Source organism: Urocampus carinirostris, chromosome 14, assembly GCF_059441175.1.
Source record: "Urocampus carinirostris isolate Australia breed hairy pipefish chromosome 14, RoL_Ucar_1.0, whole genome shotgun sequence".
Classification (NCBI taxonomy): Eukaryota; Metazoa; Chordata; class Actinopteri; order Syngnathiformes; family Syngnathidae; genus Urocampus; species Urocampus carinirostris.
In genome coordinates, this window is record NC_142362.1 from 7,158,155 (window position 1) to 7,172,310 (window position 14,156).

The 14,156-nt window shown below is 43.2% G+C and overlaps 1 protein-coding gene across 2 annotated transcripts in view; it reads left to right on the plus strand.

Annotated features, from left to right (window-relative positions):
• Positions 1-13,321, plus strand: part of satb2 (SATB homeobox 2) — a 112,357-nt gene extending 99,036 nt beyond the window's left edge. Inside the window, exons 13-14 of one of the 2 annotated variants that reach the window (XM_088352546.1) lie at positions 7,304-7,504; positions 11,439-13,321. In XM_088352546.1, the coding sequence (XP_088208672.1) occupies positions 7,304-7,504; positions 11,439-11,921 (684 nt within the window). In that variant the 3' untranslated portion in view covers positions 11,922-13,321. The remainder of the gene's footprint in view (positions 1-7,303; positions 7,505-11,438) is intronic. The other variant, XM_088352547.1, reaches the window with a different exon arrangement.
• The last annotated feature ends 835 nt before the right edge of the window (positions 13,322-14,156 follow it).

Below are 14,156 nucleotides of genomic sequence, written 5' to 3' on the forward strand. Positions count from 1 at the left end.
AGTGCTGATTATCTTATCAGCTCTTTGTTCCGGTTCCCCGCTGTTCCTGTAAACATCATTCTCCACTCGGTTGCATTGGGGCGGTAGTAGCTCAGGAGGTAGAGCGCTCGACTTGGGATCAAGGGATCCCAATTCGAATCCCGGCTCGTCCGTGTTACATGTTGAAGTGTCCTTGGGTAAGACACTGAACCCCTAATACCCCCAATAAGCTGGTTAGCGCCTTACATGGCTCCAAGGCCGCTATTGGGAAATGTGGAGCACATTGTAAAGCACTTTGGGAAGTCATTGACTTGAAAAGCGCTATAGAAATGCAAATCATTTCATTTCATTGTAGTTAGGTTTCCAAATTTAGGTTGGGTTTTTTACATTAAACTGTCCAAAACCTAGTCAAGGGTAGCCGGTTCACCTCACCGGATAAGTTAATGGTCCAATGTAGGAATGGCATATGTTAAGACCAGGTATGTCAAACTCAGGTTGGTTGATTCAGACTTTATGTGTTCTGTTCAAATATGTCAACCCAGAATATTCAGTTTTTTTCAGTACTATAATTTATCATTCAGTCTATATTTGTAGCCTACCCATCCATTATCTGCACCACTTATCCTCAGTAGGGTTGCGGGGATGCTAGAGTGCATCCCAGCTACCTTCAGGCAGTGGGTAGGGGACACCCTGAACTGGTTGCCAGCCAGTCCCAGGCCACACAGGGACAGACAACTAATTCGCTCATTCACACTTAGGGACAATTTGGACCGACCAATTAACCGGGAATGCATGTGGGAGGAAACTGAAATGCCCGGAGGAAACCCAAGTAAGCACAGGGAGAACATGCAAACTCCACACAGGAAGGTTTGATCTTATGACCTCAGAACTGTGCCGCACACTTGCTAACCACTGCGCCGCCGTGCTGCCTTGTAGCCGACCCTACAAATTATAATCACAATGGAACAAAAATGATTTTCATATTAGGCTTTGAATGCGTTAACAATGTATCCAATTGAATAGTTGAGTAAATGCTGCTTTACACCTGAACCAACCCACCATAAAACAAACAACACCAATCCAAGTGAAAAATACACTTGCCTCAATTGTCATACTGCTTTGAAATCAATTAAAAAATACATGCAAAATAAGATGAAACTTCTAGGATGGGCGTACTGAAGCCGGGAAAATGCTGCACAATATTGTTTTCAACATGAAACCGGCACCAAACAAAGGTTCCGGCATCTTGTCTAATGCAGATTCGTGACTTATCACTGAAGATAACCAGTGATAAGTCATCCACAGTCCTTGATTGCCTCTCCTTAGCCTATTGCAGTCTTGTTTTTTTGTGTCAACGATGGTTTCCTTTTAGCGTTCGTATATGAAAATCCCATTTCCTTTAGGCGATTTGGCATGGTTCTGTCACATTTTCTGTTTTGGCCCTTAGTTGGTTGCCTTGACCCCTAAATGTCCTCATTGGCCTACCAGTACACTTGACTAGAACTACCTTCCCATGCTGTTTGTACCTGGTCCCAATCTTTGATAGAACTGGCTGTGGACAGCCCACATCTTTGGCAACCATACAAGTAGGGTTACCTTCTTCAAGAAGTCTGACAATTCTGTTTTTCTGTTCTTGTTGGAGGCATGATTCTTCCAGGACCTCTCCAAGGTGTGATAACTGCATTGTTTTTAACTGCTGACTAACGAGTAGACTTCATCTAATCCAGATGCCCAATAGACTAGCTGTGTCCTGATTTCTACTCAAAATGCATTGTTTCCATATTTTTCCCTCAGAATGGAGTGATTCCATAATAATTTCCCTGCACGTTCTCTATAAAAATGTCATGATTACTGATGCGAGGCACCTGTGCCCGCTCCTTTGGCACCAACTGCCTCAGACTCTGATTGGCTCGCTGTTACTATGTAAACCCCCATCTTTCTGTCACCTGTTGTCAGTCCGTCTGTGAACCTCAGTTCACGCTAGGCAAGCTTTTGCACCCTGACTCACTCCTGTTTTCACCTCTGTATGTTTCCTGGCTTCGACCCATTTACTGATCCCGATCACGTTTTTTGCTCTCCTGTCCCGGCTTCTGACCTGTTTTTTCCCGCTCCCGACACCGCGATCGCTTGCCACAGAAATACCACTTCCGCGTCTGAGCAACCTGCTCCCCGCGACCAGCGATCACCAGATCGTGTGTGCGATCCTTTCCCTTCTTCCCAATAAAACTGAGAGAAACGTAACGCAAGTGGGTCCTGTTTCCGTTCTGGTCCTGACAAAACACAGCATCGGCTCGCTACAGTTAAACTGTACGGGGCAGGTGTATCGACATTTCGTTCTGTGTGCATTGTTACAAAGAATGACAATAGAAGTAAATTCTATTCTATTCTATTCTATTCTAACTAACGCTAGAGGGGGGCGGAATCAATCATGCTGATACTCCACATAGAAAAAGAAACAAGGAACACAAACAGGTGGATTTTTTTTTTAAGTCAGAGAGGGAGAAGCCTGGCCCAGTCTGAACCCGAGCGTAATGATTGACATTTTATGCCTGACTGGAATTCCGGGTCATGCAAGCTTCTCGACCCTGACTCACTGCTGTTTTTGCTCCCGTCTGTTTCCCGGCTTCGACCCGTTTTTTTTTAATCTTGAACACGTTTTTGTTCTCTCGTCCCGGCAACTGAACTGTTTTTTTCGCTCCCGACATAGCCATCGCTCGCCACGGAAATACCACTTCCGCGTCTGAGCAGCCTGCTCCCTGAGACCAGCGATCACCGGACCGAGTGTGCAATCCTTTCCCTTCTTCCCAATAAACCTGAGAGAAACGTACCCAAGTGGGTTCTGTCTCTGTTCTGGTCCTCACATAAAAGTAACATTTACTGACCATTTCAATGTATTTTCTTCATTTCTTTTGGTATTGGAGTAATCCAAAAGTAATTGAAAGTAATCAAGGTAAAGTAACCCTAACCAACCCTGTGCACACCACAGTTTACAGTCATGGTTTTACCCCGAAAGACCCCGTTTTTGTCAGGACCAGAACGGAGACAGGACACAGTTGCGTTACATTTCTCTCAGTTTTATCGGGAAGAAAGGAAAGAATTGCACACACGATCCGGTGGTCGCTGGTCGCAGGAAGCGATGGCGGTGTCGGGAACGGAAAAAACGGGTCAGTAACCGGGACAGAAGAGCAAAAACGTGGTCGGGATCGGCAATGAGTCGAAAGCCAGGAGAGGAGAGTAGACGTTGTCGAGATCAAAAAACTGGTCGAACCCGGGAAACAGACAGGAGCAAAAACAGGAGTGAGTCAGTGTTGAAAAGCTTGCCTAGGGTAAACGGAGGTTCGCAGATGGACTGACAACAGGTGAGGGATAGATGTGGGTTTGAAATGAAATGAAATGAAACGAAATGAAATTCATAGTGACAGAGAGCCAATCAGAGTACGAGGTAAATATTTATGATGAAAACTCACAAAAAAAGTCTATGGACGAAAAAAACGGGTCAGTAACCGGGACAGAAGAGCAAAAACCTGGTCGGGATGGGCAATGAGTTGAAAGCCAGGAGAGGAGAGTAGACGTGGTCGAGATCAAAAAACGGGTCGAAGCCGGGAAACAGACGGGAGCAAAAACAGGAGTGAGTCAGGGTTGAAAAGCTTGCCTAGAGTAAACGGAGGTTCGCAGATGGACTGACAACAGGTGACGGATAGATGTGGGTTCGAAATCAAATGAAACGAAATGAAATTAATAGTGACAGAGAGCCAATCAGAGTACGAGGCAAATATTTATGATGAAAACTCACAAAAAAAGTCTATGGACGAAAAAAACGGGTCAGTAACCGGGACAGAAGAGCAAAAACGTGGTCGGGATCGGCAATGAATCGAAAGCCAGGAGAGGAGAGTAGACGTGGTCGAGATCAAAAAACGGGTCGAAGCCGGGAAACAGACGGGAGCAAAAACAGGAGTGAGTCAGGGTTGAAAAGCTTGCCTAGAGTAAACGGAGGTTCGCAGATGGACTGACAACAGGTGACGGATAGATGTGGGTTCGAAATGAAATGAAACGAAATGAAATTAATAGTGACAGAGAGCCAATCAGAGTACGAGGTAAATATTTATGATGAAAACTCACAAAAAAAGTCTATGGACGAAAAAAACGGGTCAGTAACCGGGACAGAAGAGCAAAAACCTGGTCGGGATCGGCAATGAGTCGAAAGCCAGGAGAGGAGAGTAGACGTGGTCGAGATCAAAAAACGGGTCGAAGCCGGGAAACAGACGGGAGCAAAAACAGGAGTGAGTCAGGGTTGAAAATCTTGCCTAGGGTAAACGGAGGTTCGCAGATGGACTGACAACAGGTGACAGATAGGAGTTTGCCGTTCCGTGTATTCCGTTACTCCTCAAGCCTGTACTCTTTTGTATTTTATTAGCATATTTGGTATTGGAGTAATCCAAAAGTCTCACGGCACACTGCTTGAATTACTCCGTTGGATTACTTTTTCGGAAAAAAAACACATGAAAAACACCACTCAGTGCACTAAAAAACTTTCCTAATTAGAAATTAAAAGTTTTACACGACCACAGTACATCCCGTCGGGCAATTTCTAGTAGCGATGACAAACTTGTTCCAATAACAAAAACAGAGCGCCTGTGTATCCATGTGGGAAGAATGTCATAACGCTCTCCTCTAATTTGGAATGTACCAATAAATCCATCCTAGTCCTCAAATGAAGTTCTTTTATGGATTGCAAGTAATCATTGGCGGAAGATACACTTTGTCACTTTGACTGCGCGGAGGTTTGTAATAATTAAGAGACGTGTCGAGTCAAAATGGCCGCCCTTCGTGGCATTAGGTCGGAGTTTTAATGGATACATGAGAGTTAGACTGTCGGGAGAGTTAATGGTGCGTGACGCACTGTGGACTGTGAACGCCCTCGCTTTGCCGCATTTCAGCCTTTAAAAGCTGAGAAACTGAAAATGGTTTCCAAGAATCGACAACATCTGAGACACAACGGTGAAGTGGAACCAAACGATTTCGATATTTTGTATTATTTTTACAAGGAAAAAACTGAGAAATGGAAATTTCAACCTCTGTTCTCTCAGCTCGGCCAACTGACAGAGTGGCTTTCTGTCTATTTTAAGCTCAGCGCTGTCAGGTTTCCTTTGTCAGCCCGTCAACGAACCTCTGCCCCGCAAGACGTGGGTTTCGACTAGGTCTTGTTGGTATTTCCTGTCCGGTATTGTTCCCGTTTATTTTGTCCTATTTAATTTGGGTTCCCGGGTTTTGTTTCCGTCTATTTTTGTCCTGTTTATTATTCTTTCCAGTTTTCGTTCCCGTCTAGTTTGTCCTGTTTAGTTTCCTGATTCATTATCTATCCTGTCTATCCCGTCCTATCCGGTATCGACCCCAGCTGTCCGATATCAACTCGGGTAATTGGATCTCGTCGGTCTCTGGCTTCCTGTCTTTCAGACCACTGTCTCACGTGCATGACTCCCCATTTCCCGTAAAATAAAAGGCTAGTGTGAGAACGTCACGCGTTTGGGTCCTGATCCGGTCTGGTTCCTGACACAAACAGTGTCATTGAGTCTCAATTTAAATCAGGGGTCAGGAACATTTTTGATCCAAAGAGCAATAAAAGCAAAAATATTTTGATTTTTTTTCCCCCAAGAGAGCCACTCCATATTTTTTAAAGACAAAAATCAACAAATCCGTAAATTCTTCAGCACATTTTATATCACTGTGTGACTTTACATGATTTAATAAAATCTATATGTCCCATAATATACCAGCTAAAATTTGTCTCCCTCCCACAGTTACTTAAGTGTTTTTGTCCTAAATAATGTTTTCAAAACAAGGTGCAAGCAGAGTCCTTTCGTAAAAATGTCACAAAATATTGCAAATGAGGATACCAATTATTTAACCTCAGTGCACATGGCGCTGGGGAAATGAGAAAGAGTTTGCTTGCCCTGACTTTAGCTCCGCCCATTCCTACTGCTCAACCAATCATCGTGCTCTAGGTGCTTTGCTAGAGCTTCTTGGTGAAACTTGGTTAAAGTTTGTTCTGTGCCTTTTTCATCGTGAAGTTTCTCGACAGTGAACATAAATAGTCTGTAGTTTGCAATAATCTGTGGTCTGTGCAGCCCTTTCAGACACTTTGTGATTAAGGGTGTCACAAATAACTTGACCTGACTAAGGTTTTGAGTTTTTCCTTGCCCTCGTGTTGGTTTTAGATCAGGGGATGGTATAATAATAGTCAGTATTTTGAAATAGTCTTTGGTCTGTGCAGCCATTTCAGACACTTTGTGATTAAGAGCGTCACAAATAAACATGGCTTGACTTAACTTGTGGATTTTGAGTTTTCCCTTGCCCTCATGTAGGTTTTAGATCAGGGAATGGTGCCATAATAGTCAAGTGTCAATAAAAGGTTATTTACAATAAAAACGTATTCCTCATTAAACATGTTTATGACATGATGCCATTGGTCACAAGCCAGAAACGGAGACAGGACCCAATAGCGTTCGTTTTTACTCAGTTTTATTGAGAAAGAGAGCAGTGCTTGCTTCCACGATCCGATGATTGTCGGACACAGGTAGCTGATAGTGGCACTTCCGCGTCGAGCGAGGATAGTCGTAGGCAGCGGTAAAACGGGTCAATAGCCGGGACGGGGGAGCAAGGGCGGTAACGAGTCCAGAGAAGAGGTCGGCAACAGGTATCAGGCAGGCAACAGGGTGAAACAGGTCGATGATCGGGACGGAGGAGCAGGGCAGGAACGGGTCCAGAAACAGGTCGGCAACAGGTATCAGGCAGGAGAAAAACGGGCAGGAGATTGTCGGAAGGTACGGAGCTTGCCTAGCTGAAAGCGTAGGTTCGCATGACAGTCTGACAGCTTCCCAGAATCAGCAATCATGACATCCATTAGTATTTTTATGTTTTCCCCCAACTAATTCTCGACCCCACTCATGTCCAAGAGTAGGACACGAATTGTGGGGGTTAATGTTTTTTTTTTTAATCTTTAGATCTTATTTTGGGGGCGGCAGTAGTTTAGGAGGTAGAGCGCTCATCTTGGGATCAAGGGATCCCAGTTCGAATCCCGGCTCGTCCGTGTTACATGTCAAAGTGTCCTTGGGTAAGACACTGAACCCCTAATACCCCCAATAAGCAGGTTAGCGTCTTACATGGCTGCAAGGCCGCTGTTGGAAAATGTGAAGCACATTTTTTGTGTGGAAAACCAGATTTGGCCTAACCTCTCCCAAGGCCCCCAAGTCAATCCAGTTTGAGACCCCTGTTGTAAATATTCTGCTGTACTCTTGATCAGGGGTCACTGCGCCCCATTCATTAGCTCTTCTGCCTTTCTCGACAGGCACTCCACAGGCCACCCCCGACCCAAATTAAAGAGCACCGTTCGTCTCCAATGAGGGAAGAGATTTTATCATCTCCCGCTAACGAGGAGGGGCCACACAACGTCGTGTCGGCCCCTGGGGGGGCGCCGGGCACAACCGGGAGCTCGGGCAGCAACAAGAAACCGAGATTGCGCACAAAGGTAAGCACGAATAAGGCTTTTTCTAAACTTGTACGATTTATAACTTTAAAGGCAACAATATGATGCATTTTTTAGACAAAATCAATAAGCTAGATCTATTATAACTATGTGCCTTTGTAGACCATCAAATCATACCGTAAATATAGTTATAATGAAAACAATTACACGGCAAACAAAGAGTTAAATGAGACAGAAATTGAATGCAAAAAAAAAACAAATCCTTGTATTCTACTTGGGCCAAAAATAATAACTGATTCCAATGCTGTACTCTACCAGCTCAGTAGCCTAGATGGTAGTGTGCCCGCTTTGAGACTGGGAGGTCGCTGGTTCGCGCCTCGGCCGAGTCATACCTAATTGGTAAAATGGCGGCGCCCTCTGTTGGCTGCGGCTGCATCGGCTCGCTACAACGGGTCAGGTGTATCGACATTTCGTTCTGTGTACAATGTTACAAAGAATGACAATACAAAGGAAATTATTATTATTATTATAATTAAGATATCGGATAAGCAAGTAAAAGCATCACCCATTTGAGGGTTGAATATAATATTCATGAGTGATTTAGTAAAATACAGCACAGTGGAACCTCGGTTTTCGAACGCCTCGAGAAATTCTTGCTTCGCTTTTCGTTCCAAAAATCGGAGTTCGAACGCCGGTACGCTAGGGGCGATACTGAGCGGCGTACGGGTGTAGATTGCCCCCACCCCTCGTGAAGAACTGTTGTCACGTGAGCGCGCACTCCTTTTTTGCTTTCGTTATTAATATCGGTGAACGGAGTGTTTTAACCCCTAATTATGCTTCCGAAGAAGGTCGGTGCAAGCGGCAAAGTTGCTACAGGTGAGAAAAGAAGAGTAGTGCGTACAACTATTGCATTTAAGAAAGAAATAATAGCAAAATATGAAGAAGATGTGCGAGATTCCCTTCTTTCGAGGGAATAGAGCATGGCTTCTGCAGACCACCACAAAGATAAGAAATCCTATTCATAAATCTTTTCTTTATCCTTTAACCGCTCACCACTTGTTGTGGAGACCCCAGTGCTAAATGACGTGTAAACGACCTGATTTTTTAATTTTTACACGTTCATGTTAGCGTAATCTTTCGTACGGAAGATTACGCTAACGCGAACGTACGATTAGCCTGCGTTAGCTTCATGTTTACGTTCGTGGTAAACATTGAGGGTGTTGGAACGGATTAAAACGATTTACATTACTTTTAATGGGAAAAAACGATTTCAGTGATTGAACAAATCTGTTTTCGAACAGGGTTCTGGAACGGATTATGGTCGAGAATTGAGGTTCCACTGTATTAAATATCAGTACCGCTGCTTTTGCTGCTATGACAGGATGCCGGTTCTTCTTCCATGGTTCACAGGAGGTTATTCCATACCTGTGTCAACCTCAGCCAATTGCTCCCCTTAATAATTGTGATTCCCTTGTTAAGTGATAATAATCTTTACAAACACCACACACCATCTATTTGCTCACAGCTAAACAGACTATGTGGGACAAAATAACAAGTTTTTTATTTATCTATTTTTTCCACGTACAAAAATGTTATATGACTTTACATGGGAAAATATGTGAAAAAAACGTATTAATTGGCCTGTTATCCTAAGGCAGGGGTGGGCAATTATCTGGAGTGATGGGCCGTATTGGGTTAAAGAATTGGCCTTTATTTTTTAGTATTACTGTAGTAGTATTTTTGTAGAATGTCTTTTGTAGTATTTCTTTCGTATTTTTTTGTAATATTATTGTAGTTGATCCTAGTGTCATATTTCTGTAGTTGTATTTTGTATTATAGTATTACTGTAGCAGTATTTTTGGAGTATTTCCTCTGTTTTTTTTTCTTTTCAGAATGAAAGCAAAACCATATATTTGGTCCCAGGTTTTAAATGCTAAATTTGATATTTAGTTTTTTGTTAATTTTGTAGTATTTTTGTGGTAGAAATTGTGTAATCACACAAAAGGGCCAGTTTTTATTAGTAGTACTTTATTTACTATTATTTTTTGGGTCATATTTCAAATTTTTGGTCGGCAGAACAGATAAAAAAGCCTGCCGGGCCACATGTGGCCCGCGGACCGTAATTTGCTCACACCTGTCCCAAGGCGTAACTTATTGGTGATGGGAATTCTGTCTCTTTTCAGAGAACCGGCTTTTACAGCTATGCTCACGACAGAGAGCCGTTCACTTCAGCTACCAAACGGCTCTTTAGAATTTTGTTGTTGCTTTAATCGATTATCACTAAAAATAATGTAACATTATGCATGAAATGAATGTATAAGAAATGACTGTTATGACACCATTCCCTGATCTAAAAGCTACATGAGGGCAAGGGAAAACTCAAAAACCTCAGTCAAGTCAAGTCATGTTTATCTGTGACGCCCTTAATCACAAGGAGTCTCAAAGGGCTGCACAGACCACAGATTATGGCAAACTACGGACTATTATGACACCATCCCCTGATCTAAAACCAACATGAGGGCAAGGGAAAACTCAAAAACCTCAACATGAGGAAAATGAAGAAACCTTGAGAAGGGACCACACATAAGGTGATCCCCCTTCAGGGATGACCAGGCCATTATGTATGTTGCATTAACAAAAAAATAAAATATAAGATAATTAAAGTATAATATAAAATAAAACATAAAATAGGTAAAAAGGATGACCAGGTTGTAATGGATGTATCAATAACAAACAATACCGTAAATTCCGGACTATAGAGCGCACCTGATTATAAGCCGCACCCACCGCATTTTAAGAGGAAAACCGATTTTGTACTAACACAAGCCGCACCTGTATAAAAGCCGCATGCGCCCACATTACAACATGTAACACAATCATAAAATTAGCCCAAACCCGGCTTTGAGTCCCGCGACTGTAACTGTAAAGTACAGAGTCCAAAAACCACAGCTGGCAAAATGAACAGAAAATGATACCGGTACTTAAGGTTTGATGCAGACCTGCAGAGTCCGGGTGCCCGTTTAAAATAATCCAAGGAAAAAAAGTCCATATTTCCAAAGGTAAGGGTGGGGAAAATATATATCCACTATTGTCCGCCGCGACAACAGGTCTCACTCACCTTTACCCCACTTCCCGTCAGCCCGCGTTTGCTCCGCCCCTCTTTTTTAATTTGCAAAACATATCAGAATAAGCGTCTCAAATAAATACATTACAAAAATATACAGGTGCAAATACATATTATACATCGGTTACACATATTTACATAGAAAGACGGTACACCGAGAGAGTTTTCAAAGCTTTCATTATAATATTATAACTTTCATCCCAAACCGTGCCTGTGAAGGGTAGCAAAACGCTACTAGCAACACGCTCGCAACACAGTAAACAGCTCTGTTAAAAAAACATATGGTATTGTAGTAAGCACAGTAAACAGTCCTCATCTTCCGCCTTATTACTGACCTCTTCAAAGTCGTCTTCCCCAGTATGGGAAAGAGACTTTGTCATATAGACGTCGTCCCACGTTCCCTTATTCAAAAACACGCTAGCAACACACTCGCAAAGTGAAGTTTACGTGCAGTAGCTCTGTTTCCTTCTTTATCGGACTGCTCGTTTGCTTTTAGCTTGAAAGCTACGTCATGTGCCTTTCCTTTTTGCAATTTGCATGATGAGGATATGTTCTACGCTAATTTAAGAAGTTGCAGTCTTCCTCTGCACATATATTCCACCGGTGTAAATCTTACCTTTTTTACTCGAGCGCCGCTGGCGGCTGTTAGAAAAATTACATAAATTGGCCGCATCACTGAATAAGCCGCAGGGTTGAAGGTTTGGGGAAAAAGTAGCGGCTTATAGTCCGGAATTTACGGTACACAGATATCGTCAACTTAAAATACAGGTCATTCATAAGCTATGGAATTGAAGCTTAGATTAATTTTAAGACCCTGTGGCTAAATCCTCTCTTATACTCCATACATTTTAGATCTCCTTGGAAGCATTGGGCATCCTGCAGAGCTTTATTCAAGATGTTGGACTCTACCCAGACCAAGAAGCCATCCACACCTTGTCAGCACAGCTGGACCTTCCCAAGCACACCATCATCAAGTTTTTCCAGAACCAACGCTATCACGTCAAGCATCACGGCCGCCTCAAGGAACTGAGCGAGGGTGCTACCGCCAGCGGGGGCGTGGATGTCAGCGAATACAGAGAAGAAGAATTGCTTTCGGGATCAGAAGATCCCGAGTCCAGCGAGGACGGGGCGGAGGAGATCTACCAGTCCGAGGGGAACTGTAGTGCAGGAGGACTGAACAAGCCTCAAACGTGCTCCAATTCTATCCAGTCCTCCTCCGGGAACCACTTGGTCCAGGAGGAGGCCAAGGACAAGAGTCAACACCGTCCTGGTGGTTCCCTGGCTCCTGGAAGTTCATCCTCCAGCCCCAAAGAGCAGCCTGACTACCAGAGGTAGAGATTACGTCCGAGAAACAAGGAGACAAGAGAAGGGAAAGACAACAAAACTGATTATTGTTTTTATAAATGGAGTGCGGTATAAATGTACAGCTGAAGTAGGCACAGGAACCACAAACCACTGGCCCAAAACATTTCATAATGACAATTTTAGACTTTGAGACAGGCGGTACCGGATACCAGAGACCGATACTGGAGACTGGAGTCAGATATCAGACAGGATGAGACAGACGGGATCGATAACCAAACACTGGGGACTGGAGTCAGATATCAAGAAATGATTGATGGGCACTGTAAATGCCAACCACCTCAAGTAAATCAGCTCATGTGGTCAGTAAAAAGAAACTCAAGAGCTCCTAGAAATCAGTCGGCATGGTAGGATCAGCTTAAGCCAAAGACAATTGCATTCCTCTCTTGAGATTGAGCAGCACAGTCAAGCTCTGGTGGCCAGAAGCGACTCGAACAGAATCAAGACCTCGAAAAACCTCAGGACAGACGCTTGTGTCGCTATCCCTGCATGGGAAAACCCAGCGATTATTTTACATAGTCCCTGAGAATTACCACCAATTAGAGGTAAGATCAGTTCTCCAAAAAACAGCCCAAGTATTAAACAATTAACTTGATGTGAGGGACCGAGCCCGAAAAAAAACTGAATTTCTGTATTTTAATTGTGGAAAAAAAGAAACAAAGGACGATGACAGGTGGAAAATTAGTTGTGAGCAAGAAAGAAGCCGAATTTCAGGTCGGGCTTAGGTCGGGCTCAGGCTGAAGATCTCACCTCTACAACCAGTCCTATCAAGCACTTATGAAAATTTTGGGTATGTAGTATCCTTGCCTAGTCCCATCCTCAAACCAACTCCATCCTATGTTATCAAGTCCCATCAAACTGTGAGCTTCATTAAAAAAAAACACAGGAAGACACCGTAAACGGATCTTGCTGCTGCACCAAAGTCAAGCATGTGGCAATAAGAGACTCTCAACTCAACAGCCCAAGTATTAAAGCCAGTATTAAAGCCCAACCAATTAACTTGATGTAGACCGAGCCCGAAAAAAACCTGAATTAATTAAAGCCTGGCCCAGCTAAGCCCACTTAGCTTGATGTAAGGGAGCTTGAAAAAAAACTGAATTTCTGCATTTTAATTGTAAAGAAAAAGAAACAAAGGACAATGACAGGTGGAAAAATTAGATGGTTGTTTTTGAGAAAGTCAGCGAGAGAGAAGCCGAATTTCAGGTCGGGCTTTGTGCAGCCAAACTGTGAGCTTCATTAAGAAACCACAGGAAGACACCATAAACGGAGCTTGCTGCTGCACCAAAGTCAAGCATGTGGCAGTAAGAGACTCTCAACTCAACAGCCCGAGTATTAAAGCCCAACCAATTAACTTGATATAAGGGACCGATCCCGAAAAAGACCTGAATTTCTACATTTTAATTGTGAAGAAAAATAAACAAAAAACGATGACAGGTGGAAAAATTTCATGTTTTTTTTAAGAAAGTCAGCGAGAGAGAAGCCGAATTTCAGGTTGGGCTTGGTCCCACCAAACTGTGAGCTTAATTAAGAAACCACAGGAAGACACGATAAACAGATTTTGCTGCTGCACCAACTCAACAGCCCGAGTATTAAAGCCCAGCCGAGCCCAACTAATTAACTTGATGTAGACTGAGCCCGAAAAAAACCTGAATTTCAGTATTTTAATTGTGAAGAAAAAGAAACACAGAACGATGACAGGTGGAAAAATTTGATGTTTTTTTTTAAGAAAGTCAGCGAGAGAGAAGCCGAATTTCGGGTCCGGCTTGGTCCCACTGAACTGTGAGCTTCATTAAGAAAACCACAGGAAGACACCATAAACGGATCTTGCTGCTGCACCAAAGTCAAGCATGTGGCAATAAGAGACTCTCAACTCAACAGCCCGAGTAGTAAAGCCCAACCAATTAACTTGATGTAAGGGACCGAGCCCGAAAAAACCCTGAATTTCTGCATTTTAATTGTGAAGAAATAGAAACAAAGGACAATGACAGGTGGAAAAATTAGATTTAAAAAAAAAAAAAAAGTCAGCGAGAGAGAAGCCGAATTTCAGGTCGGGCTTGGTCCCACCAAACTGTGAGCTTCATTAAGAAACCACAGGAAGACACCATAAACGGATTTTGCTGCTGCACCAAAGTCAAGCATGTGGCAATAAGAGACTCTCAACTCAACAGCCCAAATATTAAAGCCCAACCAACTAACTTGATGTAGACC